Genomic DNA, 25,320 nt, shown 5'->3' with positions numbered 1-25,320 from the left:
AGTTAAGCAAGAATTAGCACATGCAAAATCAACAAGCTTATGTTCTACTCCTCCAAAACAAAACCCAAGACCAACATCACGAAATAAACGTGTTAAGCTTCTGAATCGATCTTACTTAATCACACAAAAATATGCTACTACTGCAAGCTTAGAGCAAGTGATCATCTTCCTCATAAAAAATTAGAGCAAATTAAAGCACTCTTCCAACTTGGCAATACAATATAGTGGTATATGAACAGACAAAGAACCCAATCGACATAGTCATAATTAAAATCCAGCCGTCCTAGCCCGTCTCTCCCTTGTGCCGCACCAGTTCCCACCCCACGATGAGAACGTGCCCCGCGAGCCCAGCAGCCGTCGTCTCCGTGTGCGTCTCGCTGGAGATGCACCGTTTCGCACCAGTATATAAACCGACCCAGAGACCAAACCCCATCAGCCATCAGCAGCAGCGCCCGGATCACGATAGCGCGCCAACTTTTGCGTGACACCGACCGAACTCGCCGAGGTTTGTTTGGTTTAGCCATGGTGCCGAGGGTGGAGCGCGGCGGCGGCGGGTTCCATCTCCCCAACAGCGAGCGGGAGGACTCGCTGTTCATCCGCGCGCTCATCTCCGTCGTGTCCGGTGACACCACGGTGCCGACGCTGCTGCCGGAGCCGACGATGGCGACCGTGGTTGCCGGTGCGGCTACGTGCGCCAGGTGCGGGGTGGACGGGTGCATCGGCGTGGACTGCGAGGTGGTGGTGTTGGCGGCGGCGGCTGGCTCGAGCAGCAGCGACGAGGAGGATGAGGGGGAGTGCACCACGGGCGCGGTGGCCAGCGGCGGCGTGACGGGCGGCGTGGGCAAGAGGAGGCCGCGGAGGCGGAGCGGCGGCGAGGGGAGCAGGTACAGGGGCGTGCGGCGTCGGCCGTGGGGGAAGTGGGCGGCGGAGATCCGCGACCCGCGCCGCGCCGTCCGCAAGTGGCTCGGCACGTTCGACACCGCCGAGGACGCCGCGCGCGCCTACGACGTCGCCGCGCTCGAGTTCCGCGGCCAGCGCGCCAAGCTCAACTTCCCGGCGTCCACGGCCGCGCAGCAGCCACGTCCACTCCTCCATCACAACCTCCGTGAGAACTGCGGCTCGAACGCGTCGTCGCCGGTGCACGCGCCAGAGCACGCGAGGACGGCGGCGGCGGCGAAGGACCAGGAGATCTGGGACGGCCTACGGGAGATCATGATGCTCGACGACGGCAGCTTCTGGTCCATGCCATGATCGATGATCTGTCACCCATTTCATTGCTCGATCGTTGCTTCATTTCTTGTTCCATTCTTAATAGGATTCTTAAACCTTTACTACTGTTCCCCGCAAAAAAAAAAAAAACCTTTACTACTGTTTCCTTGGAGTGATGTAACAGTAACAGTGAGATATTTCTCACTGAATTTTCAAACATTAGACAAATAATACTGCAACACGTCGTGCTAAGCTTTTCTGTGGCCTGGAACTCTGGGAGTGATCGCGAGTCACTTTCTCGCACCGTTTTGACCACCGGATTTGGATTTGCATCGTGTCTTGTCAATCTTAAGAAAAAGAAAAGAAGACAACGTAAACCATCTGAAATCCTGCATGAACCTGGTCCGATGCAAAGAATTGCTTCAGATCGGTAGCAGATGGTGCCGACCTGTCACGCTTCCATGTTCCAACGCGCAGTCACCGACCGTCCAAATTGAAGCCTGTAGCAAACCACCACGTATCGTACGTACGTAAAGCTTGCTGGCTTCTTGCTGGTACAGACTCAATTAGGGACTGGAAACTGATGATCTTGTCTGATTTTAATACACGTATTTACAGATGTACGTACTGAACGTACACGTACATCTAGCCTGGTACGCGGAAACCCCCTCTCGCGATTTAAATATGGAGTAGAGGGCAAAATCAATAGTATTATAGGTGGATCAGCAACAACCAGGAGATTCTTCTTGGAGAATTATTAGAGTTTTGATTTTAAAATGAATGGAACGTTTGTAGCGCCCTTTTTAAAAGAACAGTATATTCTGCTGACACGTTGTTGTTTACTCGTTTGTGAACAAATCAATGGTTTTTGGTCGGTGCATTAAATTATCATGTCAAAATTTGTCAATGGCTGAAGAGAGGAGCCATTCACCAATTTTATTAGCTTAATTTTGACAAAATACATCAATGACGTCAATCGGCACATTTTCTGCTAGATCTAGTATGCAGCGTCAAGGTAATTCCAACGTCCTGAAGCAAACCGGCCGCGCACACTGCGGCCCATCACCAGCAAACAGAACAGAGCTTTCTCCAGAATTCCATATACTACTATTATTTTACCTAAACAAAAGTTTCGTCGGCTGTCATATAACTGTGCAAAACAATTCCAGGTTAATCGTTTTGTATATAGCTGATAAACCATAAGCTTATTAGTTTAAAAAATAATTTGTGATTTTTTTATATCCATGTCATTTCAACGATGAAAGTAAACTACGATGAAAAAGATATGAGGAAATTTGATTGATAGCCCAGCTATTCACCCAGTACCAGAAAATAGCACAAAAAATTTATGCCTCCGTTTGAAAGCACAGCTCCGTCAATTTTTTTCGATTTTACAGCACTTCCGTCAATTTAGCCATTAGTCAAAGCAATCGGAATGCAGAAAGACTAAAAGGACCTTTGTTTCACCATCTTCCTTCTGCTGCCTTGTTCGCTTCTCTCCAAGCGCGACGGCATGGCGGCGAGCCCGTACGCCACGGCATCGTCTATCCCATGCGGCTACTTTGCCGTGGCCGCCGTCTAGCCCGCGCAACCATGTCTCCACGGCCGCGAGCTCGTTCGACCACGCCGCTATCGTCGGAGCCCGTTCGCCATTCTTTTGGATCCGGACCTCCTCACTGCCTTCTGGAGTGCTAGCTGTTGACACCTACGCCTGGGTGCTCGAGGAGGCCAAGCACCACGACGATGACGACTTTGTTGTTGGATGGGGACTGCTCGGCTTGGCTGGCTGCTACTGCTGTTGCTTGCTCAAAGCCAACCAACGATACTGTTGTTTTCGCATTTCTTTTGTTCTTGCTATTTTGGGCGTCACAGCGACATCAGCGTCAGCGAGGACTCCGTGGGAGACAGTGCCCACCGGGACGAGCTCCGCGCTGTTGGGCCTGGACGCCGCACCCGTGCCGCCGCAGTTATTCGTGGATGGCCAATATTCGGGTAGCCGACGAAGTGGTCATGCGGCACGAGCAGGCGCCACCGCTGCCGTAGAGAGCACACAGAGAGAAGGGAACGAGGGAAAGGAAATCGGTGTATTCTGGTGTGGGACAGTGAGGGCAATTTCATCCCTAGTTCCACCGTTATATCTAAAGGAGACGGGAGTGCTATAAACCAGAAGATTTTAACGGAGCTGTGCTTTCAAATGGAAGCATAAATTTTCTGTGCTATTTTTTAGTACTAGGACAATATCTATGCCACCAATCGAATTTACTCAAAAGATATACCAGATCAATTCTAAATTTAAATTTTGGTTCCAGTTTATCTATACTCATTTTAAAAAAGAGCAACTACTCCATGTATAGTATTTTTTTATTTACCAACTATTCCATCATGTTTTTTATCAATTACTCCATGTATTTTAATGTCATAAAATAATCTCTCTACATATACTATTCTATCTTATTTCATTTGGGACGAAATTGTCCCAAAAACCTTAATTTGTTTTAATCCCTAGCAAAACACCGGTATTTAATATACTCTTTTTAAAAAGAGCAATGTGATGAAAGTGAATTTGCCACCACCTCACCAAATTTTTTTTTTATTTACCAACTACTCCATCATGTTTTCTATCAACTACTCTATATATTTTAATGTTATAAAATAATCTTTCTACATATATGATTCTATCTTATTTCATTTGGGAAAACCTTAATTTATTTTCATCCTTAGCAAAGCACGGATATTTAAGTAAGCTGAAATGAAAACATAGAAATGTTCATCAGCTCCAGGCCTCTCCAGCTTGGTCCAGAAAAGCAAGCAGGGACAAGGACAGGCAACAAACTCGTAGCCACTGAAATTTGTGAACGCCCTCTGATTCGATATCCACACCTTCTATCCACCATCCACCCACGCCCCCAAGAAACAACAGCCAAGAAGGCCCCTTGCAGCGGCGGCAACACTGAAGCAACCAAAATCTTACAGCGGCGGCAGCCATGGCGTCGTTAGGAGCTAACAGCCATGGCCGAGTCCTGCACACCTGCACACTCTCCCCAAAGCCGGTTACAGCTTTGAGCAGAAGCATGGCGGCCATTCCTGGACACCATGTTTTTCAGTCTCCACGAGCTCGGATTGCAGTGCGAGCTAGCACCGAGCGTGCGACCTGGCTGCCTGGGCTCGATCCACCTCCTCACCTCGACGGCACGTCAGTTACCTGAAAATCTGTAATAGTGTTTTTCTGTTCTGTGTCTGATGATGGCAGTAGGCTGATCAGTAAGTCGGCATTTCTGTAATTTTGGTTGTAGATTACCTGGCGATTTCGGATTTGATCCCCTGGGTCTCGGGGAGGAACCGGCAAACTTGAAATGGTTTGTTCAAGCCGAACTTGTGCACTGCCGGTTTGCGATGGCAGGGGTTGCTGGCATCCTTGCGACTGATGTAAGTTTCTTACATCTTCTGTCCATTCCTCGTCCAATGTAATCTCTTTGCAGTTATTAGCCCTGAGAAATCATAACACTGGAAGTTTGGTTTCACAGATATGGATAGAGAATTTTCTGAATTTTCACAGTTGTGCAAATAAATCCGAGAAAAAAAGAATGATACGGGGGATTATCTAATCAGGTTGAAATAGATATTCAGTGGAAATTAAATCAAACCCAATATACCAACATTGTAACACAAGAATTTAATATTATTATTTTTAAGGGAAAGAATTTAATATTAAACATCTGAATATATCGGAACCCAATTTTTTTAATGCGCTAAAAGCTAAAATATATATCAACGAGCCAAAATAAAAGGGATGGATATAGATTGATAGCATTCAAACAGAGCCTGCCCAATTACAAAATCCAAACAAGAACATGATTTGCTTCTTCTTCTTCTTCTTTTTTTGAGGTAGCTTCATGGTATGTTATGCTTTCTTATGGCGCATGGTCTAAATTGGCTGTGTGCCCTATGGAAGAGGTCAGGCATGTAAAACATTTTCATTATCTTTAAAAAAAGTGGCGCATGGTCTAAATAATTGTCACTGTTCTCTGCAGTTGATACGTGTATCAGGAATCAACAACCTGCCAGTGTGGTTTGAAGCAGGTGCAACAAAATTCGACTTCGCTAACACCACGGCACTCTTCTTTGTCCAGCTTCTCTTGATGGGGTAATTCAGCATCCAACTGAAACATTTTGTCAGTGGTAAAAGAAAAGCTTCAATAACTCATAACTCAAATTGTATGACGAATTGATGACTTTACACATCATAAGACTGACATGTTCCCATGATAACTCCAATTCCCAACAGATTTGCTGAAACCAAGAGGTACATGGACTTTATCAATCCAGGATCACAAGCAGAGGAAGGAACATTCCTTGGTATCGAGGCTGCACTTGCAGGTTCACAGCCAGGGTAAGTACAAGAATTTTGCTCCGAAATGAAGCATCCAAACAATTTACCTGAGCAAGTCCATGGTTGTCTGCTTTAACTACAACTACTGACATTCTGAATCTTGGCAGCTACCCTGGGGGTCCACTGTTTAATCCACTAGGACTGGCCAAGGATATAGAGAATGCAGATGAAGCGAAACTGAAAGAAATCAAGAATGGTAGCTCCACTTTCTCTAAGTAAAGTTTGCTTGCAACATGAATCCATAGTAATAGTCATAGTTTGCTAACATGATCTACGACTGTCACAGGGAGGTTGGCTATGGTTGCTATGCTTGGGTTTATTGTGCAAGCATCTGTGACTCATGTTGGACCAATCGACAATCTTTTGACACATCTTTCAGACCCGTTCAACAAAAATATCATCCACACCCTCTCCTCTTCTTGAAAATATCCTGGACCGTCAAACTTTTTGTTCCTTTCTTCATCTTAATTAATCTATCAATCAACACATTCACAATGTTCATGGACAACATAAGTAACTCACTACGCAATTGCCAAGTCCATGTGTTATGAAAATGGAGATTCACCGGATGCATAACTACATTAATTGTTTATGGAAAAGGAAATTTCCTTCCCTAGCAATTGATCCTAGGCTGCTGCATATTTGTGTGATTTGTTATGATACTGAAATTTCTCACAAGAACATCACTGGGATTATGTATACAAATGCAGTGGTTCAAACCACTGCATTTGTGTTAACCATGTCAAAAATGGCTTTCCTATAACTTAGATACAAGGTAACCTATATCATAAAAAAAAAATGGCACATACTGTACATATATGAACTGAACAAAATAAAGGACACTACATCTACCACTCACTCTGATCGACTAGCTTAAGCCCCCAGCTCATATCTTCGCAATGACTTACATATGGGACAAACTTTCCAGTATCAGCTCCCCTCTTTGCTTTGCAATCATAGAAAGGTGGAGCATGAAAGCAAGGTTCCATGGACAAAACTTGACGGCAAGGTGGATCAGGTGCGATGCGGTTTTCGGGCTTGAATAATAGCCATGGCCTCAAACCACTGAGACCCTGAGCAACATACCCAAAGGTTGACCAAGCACTGGTGACCATAACATCAGATAAGCTTAACAGATAAATCTCAGCCCATGCTTTCATGTTATGCATTTTCTTGTCTGAGTTCTGATGTTCCTCATGGCTTGGCTGGTGGAAGCTGATCATCTCACCGTTCGTGGTTGGATGTTCCCAGTACATGCTTCTGATCTTCTCATAGTATCCTGAATTCAGAGAAGTGATTAGGACAGATTTTAATCTAGAATGCCTTGTTGAGACAATTGGCTGTTTACTGTTGATTGCTGGCAATAGGTTTTCCTTTAGCGTGCATGCAAGAACCTGATCCAAGACGTGCTGAAATGGTCCTGGTTCAGGATCAAAGACTCTGATCTGGATACCCAGCCTTTCATCAGCTCTGGCTAGATAAGAATCATAATACCTTGTGACCATGCCCCACACAACATTGCTAGGGTGAAACAAGTAACGTCCCAAGTGATGGAAAACGGAATCTCTCTGAGGGAAAAGCCTTGTGAGTTCCTCTTGATATGCTGGAATCAGGAAAAGTGATGGTACAAAGTAATTATCTGATTTTAGGATCAGCCATGGGATATTTCGAAGATATTGCTGATTATCTTCACAGAAAAATAGCTTATCATAGTCACTGTAATCATGAGCCATATGAAGATAAAGAAAAGCAGGGTTAGAACGAATAGCTTTGTTTTTCAGCATGTTTCCATAACTCTCAGGAGAACCATTACTGAAATTCTTGAACTGCTTAATAGGGAATTTTGGCGGTAGTAACCATGATGTTTCAGGGAATGGTTCACAGAAAAGATCTGCAGTGCCTTTATCACTGTCGACAAGTAAAACTCTTCTAGTGAGGATAGCATACAGGAATGCTGAAGCCATTGTCAAGATCCTGTTCCCCAGACCACTGTAAGCTACCCATACCAAATAGTTGCACTCCATAACCTTAGCCCCCTGTCCAGCCTTTAGCTGCTCAATAGCTTTCTTGTATGATTCAGTATGTGGACCACACTTCTTTTGAAGTGCCTCATGTTCCCTTAGTCTCTCCAGAAGATATGCAGATGGAAAATGGGATGATGCTTTACGGTATAGTACAGATTGATATCTGCTTAGACATGATTGTTCATCAAATCCAGTAGTTAACAAACCACCCAGTAGTTTGTCGTTGACAACTTCCGAAGATGCTATAGTGACATTTTCTCCTAACAAAAAGACAAAAATTTATATCAGAATCAGTACAACATGTTATAACTGTACTTTTAGTTTGTAGATAAAGGGGGGAAAACCCGTTCACTATCGTATTAAAGTTAACCTGGCGAAGTATAGAGCTGATGAAGGGATCAATTATCCAAGCATGAATATTTTTCAGACCAATGAAACATATACATATGTATAGGATAAAAGAAGATAATAAACTGCTCTCACATTACAAATTTTCAGTAAACATTATAAGTCATAGATAATCTAACAACTTGTAACATTGCAAAGTCCAAAAGGTTAAAACAGTACGCAAAATTCTTTACTACTACTAGCTCGGTAAGTTTTTCAGAACTTGCGCTACTACTACGACAGAAAGAAGGGACATGCAAGACAAGCATTTAGTTCACGCCTGATGGACACCCAGATGCTACGTCGCGATCCACACTTCACCACACGCAACCCTCGAAATTGTCATTCAATTAACCGATGGTCCTAGAGCGGCGTGATGCTGTGAACTCCAACAGAAAAAAAAATGGAAACTGTCAAACACACCATTTTCATTTTCTTACCATCGTTCGATTTCGACTGGGACAGGTGCAAGTCGCCAACGCCACCGCCCCGTGATGGGAGGACGGTAGGATCAGCGCCGACGAACTGTCCCCTCCGCGCCGCGGAGCCCCCGGCGAGCAGGAGCAGGACGACCGCGCACGCCACGAGCGCCGCGGCTGACAGCGGCAGCACCACCGCCCGTCCCTTCCTCCCGCCGCGCGGCCCGGCCGGCGACGCCGCCAGTAGCTCCTCCCCCTGCGTCGGAGGCGTCGGCGAGCGGCGGATCCGCTCCTTGAGGTCCATGCGGATTGTGGAAAGCCCGCGCGAGCCCCTCGGGTTCGCGGTGGAAAAGCGCGAGGTCAAAAAAGCTTCGCGTGGCGTTACGCCGTGGCACGACGAAAGGCGCAACGCAATCAGGGGCCAAGGCAACGAGGAAAGCCATTTCTTCGGCTCAAATAGAAACGGGGCGGATTCATGCGACGAGGTGGGACCCACCCACCCGCACACAGGGGGCTTTGAATCTTTGCTGGGTTTTCGGGGCGAAAAAACTCAAAAAAAATGTTGGGGTTTGGATCGGAGGAGAGGAGACGACGTGACGGCACGGTGGCAACGTCGTCCGTGAAAGGGGCGGGGGGCGGAGCGACCTCGGCGTGGGCGGGAAGTGGCCGGCAGGTGGGGGGGGGGGGCTTTCGCTTTTTTTCTCTCGGCGCCGTGCATGCGACAGCGTCGGGTGTTCCGGTGATGCGGTGCCGGACGAGCGGCTCGCCGCGTTCCGCGGTTGATGAGGCGAGCGTGCGTCGCGGCTGATGCGGCCCCGGCGGTGGGTTTGGGTTTGGTTCGCTTTGGGCTCTCTAGGGTGTGTGACGCACTGACGCCCTCTTTCTCTGACACCGTACAGTCGATGCCGACGGCTTGTTGCCCGGGTACACCATGAATTGGCTAATCTAGTTGCTACAGTGGTATTTATTGCTGTTTGTTTGCCCTGTGCCTGTAGCTCCTTTTGCTTTTGAGTAAGAGGTACAATAGCATGCTATAAATAAGCTGTAAACATATTTTAAGAAGATAAATAAGGAGAGAAAAGAGCAGCGGGTTACAGATAGCACGAACTTCAGAACACAATGTGTATGATAGGTAGGACCAAGTATTAATACTATAGTATATAACTATTGTACAAATAAGTTATTAGTTTGGCTATATATGAATTGAAGTATTAAACTCGCTCTAAGGGTCGTGTAGCTTTCATGGCTGCTGTTGCCGAGGGACTCTGCCGGTCTGCCCCCGTCCGCGCGTCAGTTCGAATGCTTACAAGTGTGCAGGTACGGACAAAGCTTTTAGTCAGCGGTGAAATTGTTTCACTATCCCGTACTCCGGATTACCTCACCGGGTGCGGTGTGTTGATTCCTCAATGGGATATGGGGTAGTACTTGAGAAGTTGAGATTGCAGAAACTGCAGTAGTATAGGACTATAGGATGCGGACAGTAAATAATTTACTCTTAACTATACTACCTCCTCCATCCACAAATACATACATTTCTGAATTGCTTAGTAGGAGTACTAGGATAAGAAGAAAAGACTATCATATTCATAATTTCATAAGAGATGGTTGTAAGCGGAACGGTGGTTGAAGTTAAGATAAGAAAAATAAATAGAAGGTGATTGATAGGACAAATAATGTCATGGAAAAATTTGGACGCCCCCTTCCCCCAACTCTCTATCTCTCTACCTAGGAAATTACCACGTATTATAGTTGAAGTTGGAAAAGGGAAAAAAAACAATATAAGCTACTTCCTCCGTTCTGAAATATAAGTATTTTTAAAATAATGCCAAGTCAAACTTTTTAAAATTTTAACAATTAATAGCAGAGAAATAAAAACTATCAATCATGTAAATTTGACGTTACTAGATTTATCATAACTATCATAATATGCAACCCTTTTTATTTAAAACATCTTATTTTTGTAGATATTGTTGGTCAAATTATAATCTTAAAGACCATGTCAAAACCTAAAAATGCTTATATTTTGGGACGAAGGGAGTATATGCTACTACTTTCATCCCAAAATAAGCGCAACCGTGAGTATCCGTGTCTAACGTTTGACCGTCCGTCTTATTTGAAAAATTTATGAAAAAAACTAAAAAAAATAGTCGCACTTTATGTTTTATCATCTAATAACAATAAAAAAATACTAATCATAAAAAAAATTTTAAATAAGACAAATAGTCAAACGTTGAACATGAACAGTTTAAAACTGCACTTATTTTGGGACGGAGGGAGTAGGTTTGTACAAATGTAAGCATGAGAAACAAAATACAACACATCCTTAATGTAAAATCAACGTGGAGGCGTCATATTTGAAGACTTTGCTATGTGGTATTGTTGTAGGCCTAACAACGATCGATCATGCATAGCGGAGGTCGATTTGGTGCTAGATAGGGATAAAAACAGAGCGGATAGTTTTCGTCCGCTTCGGAGAAAAACGAATACGGATAACTTTCAGATCGGATAATTCTCGGATAGTTCGGATACGGATAAAGTATTGGGGTTTTCGTCAGATACGGATAATAATTCGGATATCCGCAAAAGCCATGAGATATCTCATTTATTTATAACTCTATGGTCTTCATTATACCTTTTTAGATTTTAATAGTAGTTCATCTATTAACACTAGTCCACAATATTAATATTATTTAACTTTTTGAAAACATATAAATTATACTACATTTTATATAAAATGAGGTAATTATATATGTTGATATTTGTTTTTATTAGAAGTTGAGTTGGTTTTCGTGTTCCGAGAAAAAAATGTTTTCATATTCGTGTCCGATCATATTCGATTCTTATTCGTATTTGAGATATTCCGTATCTGTTTACGTATTCGTTTTTATATCCGGCAAAAAAAAATGAAAACAAATACGGTATGAGCATTATCCGTCTGTGTCCGCTCTGTTTTCATCCCTAGTGCTAGATACCTTCCCTCAGTGTCATGTGTTTGTGTGCAGGAGATGGTTCCAAGATGAGTTCGGAGATTCGGGATCGCCAGCAATTTCAATAGGGCCTGCAAGTTAAGCTATTGCACAAAATATGGGCCATCCATTTTGTTGATGAACGGACCAGATCATTGGTTATAGTGCGGATGTAAAAAATAGTAAATATGTTTTGCTACAGTGTAATATAATACCCGGATGCATTTTGACTCTTGGATCCGAACCGCAACTTATGCAGTCACATTAACGACTGCACCAGATCCAAATCCGAGTTGGGAGGGGGACACATCTTCTATCCCTGTATTTGTGGTTGGTGTGCGGTTTCTAGAATTAAAGGAACCGACCTCAATATCCTTATGGTGTTCTCTTTTAATTTTTCCCTCAACCTTAATAACATTCCGGTGGTCTTTTCTTCGGCCATCCCGGCCAAAAAAAAAAACATGCAAATGAAATCTTTGTAAAGTTTGCTTTTGCAGCATGAAGCCTTATACAGTTGTACTAGTTCGGACTTCCATTCGGATCAACAAGCTTCAATCCCCAGCTCACGTCGTCGCAGTGCCGAACGTGGGGCAGTATTGTCCCGGTGTCCACTCCGCGCTTCGTCTTGCAGTCGTAGAACGGCGGCGAGTGGAAGCACGGCTCCATGGACACGTCCCGTCCGCACGGCGGGTCCGGCACCGCCGTGATGTTCACCGGCTTGTACATCACCCACGGCCTCAGCCCGCCGAGCCCCTGCGCCACGTACCCGAACGTCGACCAGCCGCTGGTCACCAGCACGTCGCACAGGCTCAGGAGGTACATCTCCGCCCACGCCTTGCCGTCGTGCGACTTCTCGCCGAAGTGCTGGTACTCCTCGTGGCTCGGCTGGTGCACGCTCACGTCCTCGCCGGTCGCCGTCGCGCGCTCCCAGTACATAGCCTTGATGCGCTCGTAGAACCACGGCCGGAGAGAGGTGATCAGGACGGCCTTGGAGTTGTTGCTCCCGCCGTGCGGCGTCGTCGGTGGCGTGGGCATGGCCGCGTCCTCCACCGCGTCGAGTACCTCCGGGAGCAGCTTCTCCTTCCACGCGCACGACGTGATCTGCTCGAGGACGACGTGCGGCGACTTCGCCTGCCGGTGGTCGAAGACGCGCACCTGGACGCCGACCAGCTGCCGCGCCGTCGCGAGGTACGCGCGGTAGTACCGCGCGACGAGGCCCCAGACGTGGTTGGCCGGGTGGAACAGGTACCGGCCGAGGTGGTGGAACACGGCGTCGCGCTCCGGGAAGAGCGCGTCGAGCTCGTCCTGGAACGTGGTGACCAGGAACAGCGACGGCACGATGTAGGTGTCCGTCCTCATCACCAGCCACTGGATGTTCGACAGCAGCCGCTGGTCGTCGTCGCAGAAGAACATCTTGTCGCCGTCGCCGTAGTCGTGGTCCAGGTGGAGGTACGCGAACGCCGGCATCTGCGCCGCGGGCATGTCACCGTCAGTACTCCCGTCCGTCCCGAGCACCTTGTTCTTCAGCATGTTGCCGTAGCTCTCGGCGGTGTCGGCGCTGAAGTTCGCGTAGCTCGACGCCAGCGGGAAGTCGCGTGGGAGCAGCCACGTCGTGCCGGGGAACGGCTCGCAGAAGAGCTCGTCCATCTCGTTGCTCGGGTCGACGAGGAGGACGCGGCCGGTGAGCACCGCGTAGAGGAAGGCCGACGCGGCGGCGAGGATGCGGTTCCCGAGGCCGCGGTACGAGATGGAGACCACGTACTTGCACTGCTCGTCGTCCGGCGAGTGCGCGTCGGCCTCGGCGGCGCCGCCGTCCCTCAGCCGTTGCACGGCGCGGTTGTACGACTCCGTGTTGGGGCCGCACCGTCTCTGGAGCTCCTCGTGCATCCGCAGCCGCGCCACGAGGTGCGGAGATGGTCGTCGGCCCGGGTTCCGGCGGTACAGGTATGACTCGTACCTGCTGCGACATGATTTCTCGTCGAATCCTTCGGGCAAGAGGCCGCCGAGGAGTTTGTCAGCGGCGCTTCGTGCCAATGGAATCGATTTATCGTCGGAACCTGCACAGAACAAACGATTTTGTAAGGTGTACCGTATACACGTGTGCACCAAACATCTAACGGGCCTTAGAACGGTGCAAGGAAGCCCAGATAAATTTTAGGCTGTAAACATTTCCAATTGTGAAGTTACCCACCCTGCCTGAAACTTCATATTAGGGCCACCTAGCTCAATCACAATAATGTGCATTTTGCAGGCAACATACTCCCTCCGTCTAAAAAAAAAAGTCAAACCCTAGATTTGCGTGTCCAACTTTGACTGTCCGTCTTATATGAAATTTTTTTATAATTCATATTTTCATTATTGTTATATGATAAAACATGATTAATATTTTATGCGTAACTTGTCTTTTTAATTTTTTTCATAATTTTTTCAAATAAGACGGACGGTCAAACGTTGAGCACGAAAATCAGGGTTTGTCTTTTTTTAGGACAGAGGGAGTATCGCAGTTAAACAGGAGTAAAACGCTGAAAATCATGCTGATCAGATCTACTAGGAGTACATAAGAGCGAGTGCGAAATTCCACGCTGAAAATCATCATGAGAGAGTGCATCGTCGTGTTCAGTTTCAGCGCGTACTGAACAGCCCAGGACTAAAATAACGGGTACACTGACTAGTGCAAAACTGCACGAGCACGATGCTGTAGTAGTAGCTGAAGTCAGCGCGACTCGTGAACCAAGAAATACATGGCTGCTCGTGGGAAGAAGGACGAAACACTCACCTCGACGCAGGGCCTTGGTGGCGGCGATCCAGACGGCGGGGCGCCGCCCGCCAAGAACGGCGAAGACCGTCGCCATGACAAAGGCGGCGAGCACGACGTAGGCCACGGAGCTCCATCGCTTCTCGGCAGCAGCCACCGCCGCAGCTGGCTTCCTCTTCCGCGGCACGGAGCGCTCCAGGGACTCCTCGCCCGCCTCCAGCGGCCTGCAGTCGCACTGCTGCTGATCCGCTCCTCGCGCCGCCGCGGCGCTCTCGGCGCAAGCCTTGGGCTTGCGTTGCTGCACCTGCATTGCTGTTATATCGCCTTCGCTGAGCGGACGGTGTAGTGTGGTGCACTATGCTACAAGCAAAGACAAACGCAGCAGCTAGCAGTATAGTAGTACTACTATAGGAGATTAGGAGGAGCAAATTATTACTAGGAGGTTAATTTGCGTGGGACTAGGCGCTGCGCCTTTTGCTCCAGACCGCGGTTCACATCTCGTAGACTTGTTTAGTCGACCAATACGAAGCTATACATCTGCGTTGCTGCTGCCCGTTTTGCGTGGTTGACCGTTCATCTGAATCCTATGCATCGAGATTGCTAAATTTTGTACTGTAAACTGATTGAAAATCGGACACTTCTTTTTACCGCCGCTTGGGCTTAACCATGTGGTGAATTGAACGCATTAACTGCACATGCTTCATGTTCCAGATTGAACAGACATATTTTGACTGTCATATATTTTAAGTACTCGTACTAGTGTGGAGAGATGTTTACTCTAACAGGAGTATGGCAGTATGGCTACTTAGCAAACTCAGTTAAAAGTTAAAACAACGTACTCCTATGTCCGTATTTGATCGATATGCTCACTTCAACCGAGCGCATGGATTAGGGCCACATTATCTATCCACAAAGGAAAAAGACCACTTAGATTCCCTTAATTATTCAGCGAATTTAATTCGTGACCTTTAACTGTAAAACCGGGTAGGACGACTCCTTGAATTACTGAAACCAGTGCAATTTGACTCTTCGAGCGGTTTTGGAGGGCGGTTTTGCTGATGTGGCGCTGACGTGGCGGTGCTAACCCGGTTTTCATTCCACGTGGCGCTTACGTGGCATTATAATTAAAAAAAATACCTGCGGGATCCATCTGTCATTCACACATAAAATAAATTGTGGGACCCACCTTTATCCTTCCCTTCTTCCTCCTCCCTCACTCTCTCTCCCTTCTCTCTTTTCTCTCCCCCTTTTCTCTTCCTCGTTTGGACGCATTGGTGGCGGCGGCGGCCGGGGGCCGGAGTGGCGACGGTGGCCGCGCCACCGCCTGCCCCGTCTCCAAGCCGGCCTGCCATCGCGTAAGCTCTGTACACCGCCTTCCACCGGAGGTTCGGAAGCGGCGCTGGCGGTGGCGCGATGGCGGGCCAGCTTGGAGACGGGGCACGATCGATCGATCATTTGCAATCTCTGAATTGGCAAACTTCTATGCAAAACAAAGGAAAAAAAAACGAAGATAGAACCGCTCTAAATCGAAGATGAAACAACAACATGCGATGAACAACAAAAAGATGGAAGATTTATGATGTATATATGAATTGATTTGATGCTATAACAGCAGGGCACCAAGGGCAGGAGTACGCTGATGAACCACGCATTGCCTCTTCATCAAGAACGCCTCTTGCCCCATTTCCACCGCCCTCTCCCGCTTCCGGTAATCGCCGCCGCCGGTGGCGATGTCCATGCCGAACAGCCTCACGACGCGTGTTGCTTCGCCGCTTGTAATTGGCTTCTCGTCGCCGGTGGCCGCCGTCGTGTTGTTCTTCTTGCAGTCGATGAAGAGCAGCTTGTCGGGGCCATACGCCGAGCCGGAGAAGACTATGGTGTCGCCGGCGCGGAGGCCCTTCTCCCTCACGAATCGGCTCCATCCCTTGGTCAGCACGTAACTCTGGCTGCTGTTCCAGCACGAGTACCGGAACCTCCACACCTTCCCTTCGCTGTCCTCGAAGTTGAGGAGCACGCTCTTGCAGAGTTGCAGGTGGCCGCGGCGGCGGTGGCGGAGGCGTCGGAGCTCTTCCACCGCAGCGGGAAGTGCTTCTCCGCGTGCTGCTTGGGCACCAGCAGGCGGTTGAGCTTGCCGACGTCGCTGGGCGTCACGGCCTTCTCGAACAGTGGCTCCCACGCCCACGACGGCGTGGGCTGCACGCAGGCGCCCATGCCGCGCCCCCGGCGGAGCCCCTGGCGGAGCTTGCGCGATGGTAGGCCAGCTTGGAGATGGGGCAGGCGGTGGCGTGGTCGCCGTCGCCACTCCGGCCCCCGGCCGCCGCTGCCGCCGAGGCGTCCGAATGGGGAAGAGAAAAGGGGGAGCGAAGAGAGAGAGAAGGGAGAGAGAGGGAGGAGGAAGGGAAGAATAAAGGATGACATGTGGGCCCCACATGTCAGTGGGTCCCACAATATATTTTATGTGACAGATGGATCCCACAGATATTTTTTTAATTCTAATGCCACATAAGCGCCACGTGGAATGAAGACCGGGTTAGCAATGCCACGTCAGCAAAACCGCCCTCCAAAGCCGCTCGAGAAGTCAAATTGCACTGGTTTCAGTAATACAGGGAGTCGTCCTACCCGGTTTTGCAGTTAAGGGCCACGAATTAGATTCGGTGAACAATTAAGGGAGTCCAAGTGGACTTTTTCCATCCACAAACACAAAGAAGGGGGCAGGCCCACTATATCGGTCGACAGCAAGAACGAACACGTAGATGGGCCGGGCTAACGCATATCCTCCATTGAGCCCAAGAACCTGAGACTATGACGCGAATACAACACGGTGATTACTTACGATTTACGGCCAATCTCACACTCTCACCGAGCAAGAACACCGCAAGAAGCGGCAACAGCGTTATCGCCAATCCAATCTCGCTGCCTTTCCCCACCAACTCCGCCTCCCATACTCCCATTTGGGATTTGGCAGCGAGCACCTTGCCAAGCAGAAGCACACCAGAAGTTCGGTTTGTAGCAATCACTCAATCAGACTGATCACTGATGTAACAGACAATATGCGCAGATGATGCCCCGGTAAACAATGTTCAGGTAACACACAACTTTACTGCTATTTTGTTCTTCAGTTATCTACATTTGGATCAAATATATGTGGAGTAAAGAATGAATCTGTGTAGTCCTTTTGGACAAAGAAAAAAAATCTTCCCTAGTTAACGAGCAAACGACAAATTTACAGCTACCACTGAGTTTGATTTACAACCTTCAGGCCCCAACTGACGTCCTCGCAGTGCCTCACGAACGGCACCATCTTGCCCAGGTCAGCGTTCCTCTTCGCCTTGCAGTCGTAGAAGGGAGCCTGATGGAAGCACGGCTCGATCGACATGGCGCGGCGGCACGGCGGGTCCGGCATGGCGTGGTTCTCCGACCTGAACATGATCCACGGCGTCAGGCCGGAGAGGCCCTGCGCGGCGTAGCCGAAGGTGGAGAAGCCACTGGTGATGAGCACGTCCGTCATGCTGAGTAGGTAGATCTCGGCCAGTGCTTTCATGTTGTGCTTCTTGTTCTTTGATCTCTGGTACTCCTCATGGCTCGGCTGGTATACTTCTACCCTGGTTCCATCGACTGTTGGGTGCTCACTGTACTTCTTCTGGATCTGATTACTGTACCAGGAGCTCAGAGAAGTTGTAAGAACAGCAATTGTCTGGTTATTCTTGGTCGCGGTCGGTGCTTCTGCTTCATCTTTCATACTGATTTCTGGCAGCAGCTTTTCATTCTGAGCGCATGAAAGGATCTGTTCTAAGACATATGGAAATCGCCCGTTTTTTTGCAAGATGCCCTCTTTCTCAAATATCCTGATCTGAATTCCCACAGTTTTATTAGCTTTGGCAAGGTAGGACCTGTAGTACCCTTTAACTGAATACCATATGCTATTCGTCGGATGGAAAAGATAGCGTGCCAAGTGATGAAAAACAGCATCTTTCTCAGGAAATAGCCTGCTGAGCTCATCTTGGTAACTTGGAATAAGAAATAGTGATGGTATAAAGTACATGTCGGTTCTCATGATCAACCACGGCACATCTTGCAGGAACTGTTGGTCGTCTTCGCAGAAGAAAAGCTTGTCATGGAATTCATAGTTACCATCAAGGTAGAGGAACACGTAGGGAGGCCTAGAACCAGCCAGAGACCGATCTGTATTGTCACCGACAACCTTATTCTGCAGCATGTTTCCATAGCTCTCTGGGCTACTCTGAGTAAATTCACCATAGTTTAGAGGGAAATCCGAAGGCATTAACCACGAGGTTCCTGGGAAAGGTTCACAGAAAAGGTCACCGATCTCCTGATAACGGTCCAAAAGCAAAATCCGGTTTGTAAGGAGTGCATAAAGAAATGCTGAAGCAATCTCAAGCATTCTGTTCCCTAACCCAGCATGTACTGTCAAGAACAGATAGTTGCAATCTGTCGTCATGTTGACGCCCTGACTGGACCTCAGCAGCTTCACAGCTTGCTTGTATGATTTAGTGCCTGGACCACACTTCTTCTGCAATGCTTCTTGTCTCCTTAACCTTTCTAAGAGGTATGAAGAAGGTATTCTTGTGAAGTTCTTGTGGTACCGTGCAAACTGATACCTGCTTCGGCAGGATACTTCATCAAATCCCTCTTGCAGAAGACCACCCAGAAATTTATCATAGCCGATGTACTGAGATGCAGTTAGATCATCAGGCAGATCATCTTGCATATCTGAAGAAGATAGAGGTATGTCATTGCAATAGAACATTACCCCAAATAACTTGACAGATAAAGTTACTGTCCTCTGAACTACACTGACTGAAGCATGCAAAAATGACTGGTTCACAACCACTTTCTGATTAATTAAATACATGCATTTAATATGAAATGATTGGTCGTTCTTTTCACCACAAAAAGGTTTCCTTTTTTAGAATTAAAGAAGAACAACTAAAAGCCTACCACAATTTTTATTGCAATGCTTGTTCTTTTACCCACAAAACTATTGCAAATTGCAAGAAATCACGTGCTCCATGTGGAGTCCATACTTCACAAAGCTGTCCTTCAGAAATTCGACAGATCAGATTAAAGGAAGATGAGAAGTAATGGAGGAAATAGCTCTTTGATGTCCCCTAATTTGGTTTTATCTAAAACTAACAAAATGGACATGTTTCAGCAAGGTCTAGTCCTGCACACTCTTCCAGTTCCAGGGTAGTATGTCCACAATCATGATAATTTAGGTCATTCCAGATTAAATGATTTTACTTTATTATATGAATGAACCATGTATAGTTTTTAGACTAAAGAAAGGTGGCAATTTAAGCAAAGTTGCTGATTTAAATGATTGCTACCTTATCTATGCTTAGACCAAAACAACCATTGTGTGACAGAGGCGTTGCAGAAGGAAAAGGTGATCTCTGAAATCTCAATTAGCAATAATGAGAATCAGAACCGAACCAACTTTATTCTTTCACAGCTAGACTCTTTGAGAGAGTGATGACACAAAAGTTCTCTTGGGGCATCTAGTGGAGTTGTGCTAGCAACATTAATCCACAGTGAATTATATAACAGTCCTAGATTAAAGAGAAGGGAAAAACATGTGGAGAACATCCATTAGGACCTCAAGAGACATCAGGACAGCAGTGATGCTCCCTGAGACCCTGACAAAGAATTAAGTGTAACTGGGTTGAACGTTCTATTTGAACGATGTAACTGTGTTTTCGTATAAAGCACGCCAAATGACTTCTTGTCTAGTAAGTTTCTGAAGTGCGACCTTCATCCTACAGCGAACGCCTTGCTGCTCAAAACTCATACGGATCGTGAAATTTGGCAAGACTACCAGCGAACAAGCTGTATGTGGATGGATGGATCGGCCACTGACAGGTGGGCCCGCACCAGCGCAAATTGAATAGCTCGTGGAGTACAATCGAATCTACAATTCTACTGTTTATACACTACAAATCTACCAGTACAACTCTACAATTAAAAGCACTAGCTAGATTCATGGCCTCATCGGCGCTAGGAGAAAGCTACGGGCACAAGCAGATGTATACACACCTCGGTCTCCGTTCGCCGGGGGCTCGATTTCGAAGAGCCACTCCGGCGAGGACCCGGCCTGCCACCGCTGCAGGAGCAGGACGGCCGGGATGGCCAGGAAGCACACCGCCAGCGCGGCGCGCACGGAGGCGCGCCCGAACCTGCCCCGCGGCGGCGGCGGCGGCGGCTTCGACTCCGCCGCCGCCCAGGGAGCCGCCCTCTCCGTCTCAAACCCATGGTGCAGCGGCAGCCGCTCCTCGTCGCCGTCCGCCCCGCCGCCGCCGCTCCTCTCCATGTGCGTCTCGATGGGCAAGGCTGCTTTGCTAGGCGAGCAGTTGGAGTTGGGGACAGGGGGGAGGAACGGGGGTCAAACAAAGCCGGCCATCGGCTGCGTCTGCGACTGCGCGTGGGCGCAGCAAGCGGCGCAAGTTGCACGGGCAGCGGAGGTAGACAACGTGTCTGAGCCAGTAGTGGTTGGTGGGGTCGGACCGTAATGGCACAGTAGAGTACATGTAATAATTTTGTAATCTCCTCATCCAATTTTACATCCCGTCTTAGGCCGAGTTTAGTTTCAAACTTTTAACTTTTTTATCACATCAAAACTTTTCTATACAAACAAACTTTCAACTTTTCCGTCATATCGTTTCAATTTCAGCAAAACTTCCAATTTTAGCGTGAACTAAACACACCCTTATATTTTTAGGGCCAATTTGAATCAAAAGAATTTGTGAGAAAAAATCATAGGATTTAATTTCTATATATTTTTTTTTCTATTTGACCTTTTGATACTCCCTCCGTCCCATAATAATTACATTTATAGGGAATTAGAGACATATTAACAACAAACACAATTTACCACAATAACCCTATTTAATAACTACATTGCATGCATATATTTCATATGTATACTTTGTTAAAAGGAAGGTTGAGGCACACATTCCATATGTAAACTTAATTAAAAGGAAGGTTGGGATACAAATTCTATTTGTGGGTCTCATCTTATCAGAAATACAATTTTTGTGGGACAAAATTTGAAAAGTATAAATACAATTATTATGGGACGGAGGTAGTATAAAGGATTGGAGATTTTTTTAATCCTATAAAATCCTGTAGAATGGCTCATTGAGTCGTTGCACGTGAAATTTGGCAACAAAAAAAAAAACTTACTAGCAATAACTCTAACCTCTTAAAAAATTTTCTATCAGTCTATCTCCCATCCAATTTCTGTTTTTCCTACAGCTTAATCAGACAGTGATTTCCATATATTTGCAGTTCTCTATTTTGCGATTGTACTCCTATCAAAATAAGCAAAACAAAATATCTTAATCAAAATCTTGTATTATTTTTTCTATTTCTCTTTTTTATTCAATTCTGTGTTTCAAATGAGTCCTACGAGTTTTGATCATGGATGTTCATAATCATGGAGTATTAATTAGCTCCCTTCGTTTAGTTATTATACAGGACACATTTGGCTTTTGGATCACTCGTTTCATTTTTAATATTTATGAACACTAAAATTGATGCCATGTTATTGAAATGGGTATGTCCTAAATTTAATCATAAAACTATTGTTAACTTCTACATAACAATTAAAGACAGCTAATGGCCAAAGTTTAAAAGGAGAAATCAAAATTACCGGATATTGGAAAACGGAAGGAGTAATGTCACGTGCATCCCTCTATGTATAACTATTTTTCCCGATTACATGATGGAAGACTACATGCGCGCACACCCCTACGCACATATACCTCACCTACACGTAAGTGCAAGTTCAAACATAAAAGGAGCTAGCGGTTGTACTCCAAAACAGAAAAATATATGGGGTTCTATATTTTTATCTTCATTTTTAACGCAAGTTATGATTTTTACTCCTTTTAGTTTTGTGATTTCTCCCTATATAAAAATGAACCTTCTAATTGCACTATTACGTCAAAATGACGACTTAGCTGAGTTCTTTCCCTAACTTTCCTAACTCGCCTCCCTTCGTTTTCGCGCACACGCTTTTCAAACTGCTAAACGATATATTTTCTAAAAAAAATATATACGAAAGTTGCTTTAAAAATCATATTAATCCATTCTTTTTAAAAAAGCAAAGTATTAATTAATCATAATACGTCGCTCCATTCTGCGTGCGCGGGAGGTCCTCACCTCCCGAACACATCTTTAACTGTTTTAATATTGATGTCAAAACAGTGGACAGATTTATGTTAAGTTTATGCCTCACTTTTTAATTGAATAAGTAAAAAGATCATGTTGAAACGAGTAAAATGGTTTATACAGGAAGTTTATCCTATTATATCACCTTAACGTAATGGGGATAAATACAAGCTTCATTTCAGAAAAATAAGGACAGAGTTAGAAAAAAAAGCAGGAGAAATATTAGTGAAATCATAATTAGAGTTGAAAACAGGGGTTACAACATAATTGAAGGAAACGAAGAGTCATTTTTGGGTTGTACAGGAGTACTGTAGTTCCTTGTCATCTGCCAAGAAAAGGTAAAGAAATTGGATGCAGGTTGTATGTGCAGTAGGGATCTCAATTAAAAAAAGCGAAAGAAGAGGATGAAAGAAATTTGTTTTTTTTGATCTGGCAGACTGGCATCCATATGCGCCTCATTCTACCCCCATATGGCCCACTGCCCAGCCGTACAGGAAAATACAGCGCGGGCGGCCGGACAACACGGAGGATCATTCGCGGGAATTGTCAAGTGTCAACAGCCCAACCCAATATGATTTTGACGTCTCCATAGTTAGATGCATAGAGTAATGTATACACCTCTCGCGTCGTCCTCCCCTGAGGCGGCACGGGAGACGATGACCCGGCCACGGCGGCGGGGATGGCGACGGCGAAGGCAGGGGCGCGCGGCGCCGGGCGGCAGCGGCTGAAGGCGGCGGGGATGGCGATGGTGGCGGGGACGGAACCGGCCGCGGGCGCGAAGGTGGTGGTGGTGGTCCCGTGTGGGCTTGTGGTAGCGACGGCGGCGGCGGTGTCCCCTAGATCCGCGCCTCTCGGCCGGATCTGGAGGGTGGCCGGCGGCAGTTGGCGGCAGCTGTGCAGCGACGACGGCGGCTGTGCGGCGACGACGGCGGCGGTGTGGCGACGGCAGCGGCGGCAGTTGGCGACGGCAGCGGCGGTCGCGGCAGTTGGCGGCTGCGGTGTTGGCTGGTGATGGCGGCAGTGGCGCACATGGCATCGGGCGGCGGCCAGCCGCATGCTGGTGAAGGGCAATGGCACAGCAGCAGGTTGCAGATACGGGGGCTGGCATCCATGGCAGCAGCGACGGCGGCCGTTTGTGGAGGCGGTGGCGACGTCGGCGACGGGGAAGGAGTCGGCTGCGAGGCGAGGATGGCGACTGGCGACGGCGAGGTGGCTAGGCGTTAGGTAGCAGCGGCTGCAGTGGTGGTGACCGTGTCTGCGGTCACTGGAGGCATGGCGGCCTCAAACGGCTAGCTGAGGGCGTGGGAGGCGACTACATCTGGCCGGCGCGGCATCATTTGGTGGAGGGGTCGGAGACCGGCTTGGCGCAGAGAAGCGCAGCCGATGACAGCGGAGCCCGGCTCGGCGCGAGAGGCGCGGGCGGCGGAGATGGAGGCCGGCTTGGCGCGGGAGGCGCGGCCGATGAAGGGAGACCGGATTGGTGCGAGGCGCGTCCGGTGGAGGAGGCCGGCTTGGCGCAGAGTGGCGCGTCCGGTGGTGGAGGAGGTGACCTAGATGTGAGGAGGAGCTGCCGGTGGGTGTGGCGCGGTCTTCGGCGCACGAAGACTGGCCGACGGGGGACGCCGGTGCAGGGGTCCCACATGTCGGCAAAGCTTGTGTGGTGGTGGAGCATCGGTGCGTCAGGCGTGGATTCGCAAGTGGTGAGCGGCGGGTGAAAACCCAGTCCGGCCATGGTCGGACCGACAACAATGGTTATCCCCCCTCCTGAGGGTGTTGTCGTGCTGTCTCACCCCTCAAGGGTGATTGCCGGGCGAAAGCCCTGTCTTGGCTCTTTTGAGTCCTGACGGATGATGGCGGCGGTTTCTCCGTCGCTTCTCTTCTTGAAGACGTCGTTTTGGCATCCCCTAGGTGGCAACCTCGTCTGTGTCCCTTTTTTTGGCCTAGTGGCGGTCGGTCACGCTTAGCGGCGGCCGGTCCGGTGTTAGCCTTCTCCTGGGCTTGTGTGATGGCGTTGTCGCCGTGTGGGTGGTGGTTTATTTTTTTTTCCTTTTTTCTGGTTACGACCCTCTAGGGTTGTAACCTTGTAATTTTTTCCTACTCTATCAATAGAACTTCGCACCGTCTCGTGCGAGTCGTTAAAAAAAAAACAACCCAACCCAATATGATGGGTCGATGGTTAATTAACCACGCCTATATGACGCTACCTCGTAGTACGATGACATATCGACATCTGAAATTTCTCAAGTGGAAATTATTTTCTCTGGCTCGTGTATGGTTTCGCGAATCCGTTAAATGTGACCAACTCCACTTCAGATTGGACAAAGCTAGCGCAACCAATACAAGCAGGAGAGAGGCAATGGAATCTGCTTTTCACGATCGCTCCAAGGACGGTTCATGCCGCCTTCGATCCCCTTCTGCTTTCCAAGCTGTTAGCCTGTTATAGCTCGTGCTTAACCCAGCATCTCTCCACCTCTTCGAAATCACAAAAGCCATCGCTGTTGCGCGGGCAGATACGACGCGCCGATTCATCGCCGACAGAATCAGTTATACCGAGCATAATAAACGGCGACCGAATCAAGCAAGACCACGGATGCGTGCGAACAGCTAGAGCGAATTTGTTCAGAGGGGCGTATAGGACACGTGGTGCGACCCAGCGATCGAGTAGCTGGGGGACTTTTGTGAGTGTACGTACCTTGCTCGCCGGCTCCCGCGATGTGCTTGGCTTCGAAAACCCGATCCGGCCAGGAGGAGGAGACCGCACACCGGTGGAGGACGACGACGACTGGAATCATCGTCAGCGAGCAGAGCACCAGCGCGGCGCGCGCGGAGGCTCGCCGGAGCCTTCCCCACCGCCTCGCCTCGTTCTCCGCGGCTCGGCCCGCTGGTGGCCAGCCTCTGCTCGAAATAATCATGTCGTGTCATGGTTATGCATGTGTGCGATGCATGCTCGTGGTTGATGTGAGAATTGGTCAAGGAACTG

At 47.9% G+C, this 25,320-nt stretch overlaps 6 protein-coding genes across 7 annotated transcripts; 2 read left to right on the top strand and 4 right to left on the bottom strand.

Moving 5' to 3' along the window:
* The first annotated feature begins 450 nt into the window (after positions 1 to 450).
* Positions 451 to 1,461, top strand: LOC127764726 (ethylene-responsive transcription factor ERF109-like). The gene has a single exon (XM_052289639.1). It carries the CDS (start codon positions 523 to 525, stop codon positions 1,249 to 1,251), a length of 729 nt encoding a protein of 242 aa, XP_052145599.1. The 5' UTR covers positions 451 to 522; the 3' UTR covers positions 1,252 to 1,461.
* Positions 1,462 to 4,086: 2,625 nt separating this feature from the next.
* On the top strand, positions 4,087 to 6,178 carry LOC127764724 (photosystem I chlorophyll a/b-binding protein 5, chloroplastic). Its single transcript, XM_052289637.1, has 6 exons — positions 4,087 to 4,402; positions 4,503 to 4,635; positions 5,241 to 5,353; positions 5,495 to 5,599; positions 5,707 to 5,795; positions 5,886 to 6,178. Exons 1-6 carry the CDS (start codon positions 4,194 to 4,196, stop codon positions 6,020 to 6,022), a joined length of 786 nt encoding a protein of 261 aa, XP_052145597.1. The 5' UTR covers positions 4,087 to 4,193; the 3' UTR covers positions 6,023 to 6,178.
* A 232-nt stretch (positions 6,179 to 6,410) lies between these two features.
* On the bottom strand, positions 6,411 to 9,034 carry LOC127764714 (galactoside 2-alpha-L-fucosyltransferase-like). Its single transcript, XM_052289627.1, has 2 exons — positions 8,451 to 9,034; positions 6,411 to 7,883 (listed from the first exon to the last, which is right to left on the bottom strand). The coding sequence occupies exons 1-2, from the start codon at positions 8,731 to 8,733 to the stop codon at positions 6,448 to 6,450; spliced, it is 1,719 nt and encodes a 572-aa protein (XP_052145587.1). The 5' UTR covers positions 8,734 to 9,034; the 3' UTR covers positions 6,411 to 6,447.
* A 2,539-nt stretch (positions 9,035 to 11,573) lies between these two features.
* LOC127761982 (galactoside 2-alpha-L-fucosyltransferase-like) lies at positions 11,574 to 14,625 on the bottom strand. Its single transcript, XM_052286317.1, has 2 exons — positions 14,172 to 14,625; positions 11,574 to 13,452 (listed from the first exon to the last, which is right to left on the bottom strand). Exons 1-2 carry the CDS (start codon positions 14,458 to 14,460, stop codon positions 11,915 to 11,917), a joined length of 1,827 nt encoding a protein of 608 aa, XP_052142277.1. The 5' UTR covers positions 14,461 to 14,625; the 3' UTR covers positions 11,574 to 11,914.
* Positions 14,626 to 15,665: 1,040 nt separating this feature from the next.
* LOC127764322 (B3 domain-containing protein Os02g0764100-like) lies at positions 15,666 to 16,487 on the bottom strand (the record flags this gene model as incomplete). Its single annotated transcript, XM_052289183.1, is given in 2 exon segments — positions 15,666 to 16,179; positions 16,182 to 16,487. Coding segments are annotated over 2 exon segments (732 nt in total), but the record flags the coding sequence as incomplete, so codon positions are not given.
* Positions 16,488 to 17,225: 738 nt separating this feature from the next.
* Positions 17,226 to 25,269, bottom strand: LOC127763820 (probable fucosyltransferase 8). 2 transcript variants are annotated; one of them, XM_052288617.1, is made up of 2 exons: positions 25,033 to 25,269; positions 17,226 to 18,881 (listed from the first exon to the last, which is right to left on the bottom strand). In XM_052288617.1, the coding sequence occupies exons 1-2, from the start codon at positions 25,250 to 25,252 to the stop codon at positions 17,380 to 17,382; spliced, it is 1,722 nt and encodes a 573-aa protein (XP_052144577.1). In that variant the 5' UTR covers positions 25,253 to 25,269; the 3' UTR covers positions 17,226 to 17,379. The 2 variants fall into 2 exon arrangements, with proteins under 2 accessions (XP_052144577.1, XP_052144576.1); XM_052288616.1 differs by lacking the exon at positions 25,033 to 25,269 and adding an exon at positions 20,205 to 20,617.
* Positions 25,270 to 25,320: the final 51 nt, after the last annotated feature.

The sequence above is a fragment of the Oryza glaberrima genome, chromosome 2 (genome assembly GCF_000147395.1).
Source record: "Oryza glaberrima chromosome 2, OglaRS2, whole genome shotgun sequence".
Lineage (NCBI taxonomy): Eukaryota > Viridiplantae > Streptophyta > Magnoliopsida > Poales > Poaceae > Oryza > Oryza glaberrima.
Note: the sequence above shows the minus strand (reverse complement) of the source record. Positions and strands in the feature narration are given on the sequence as shown.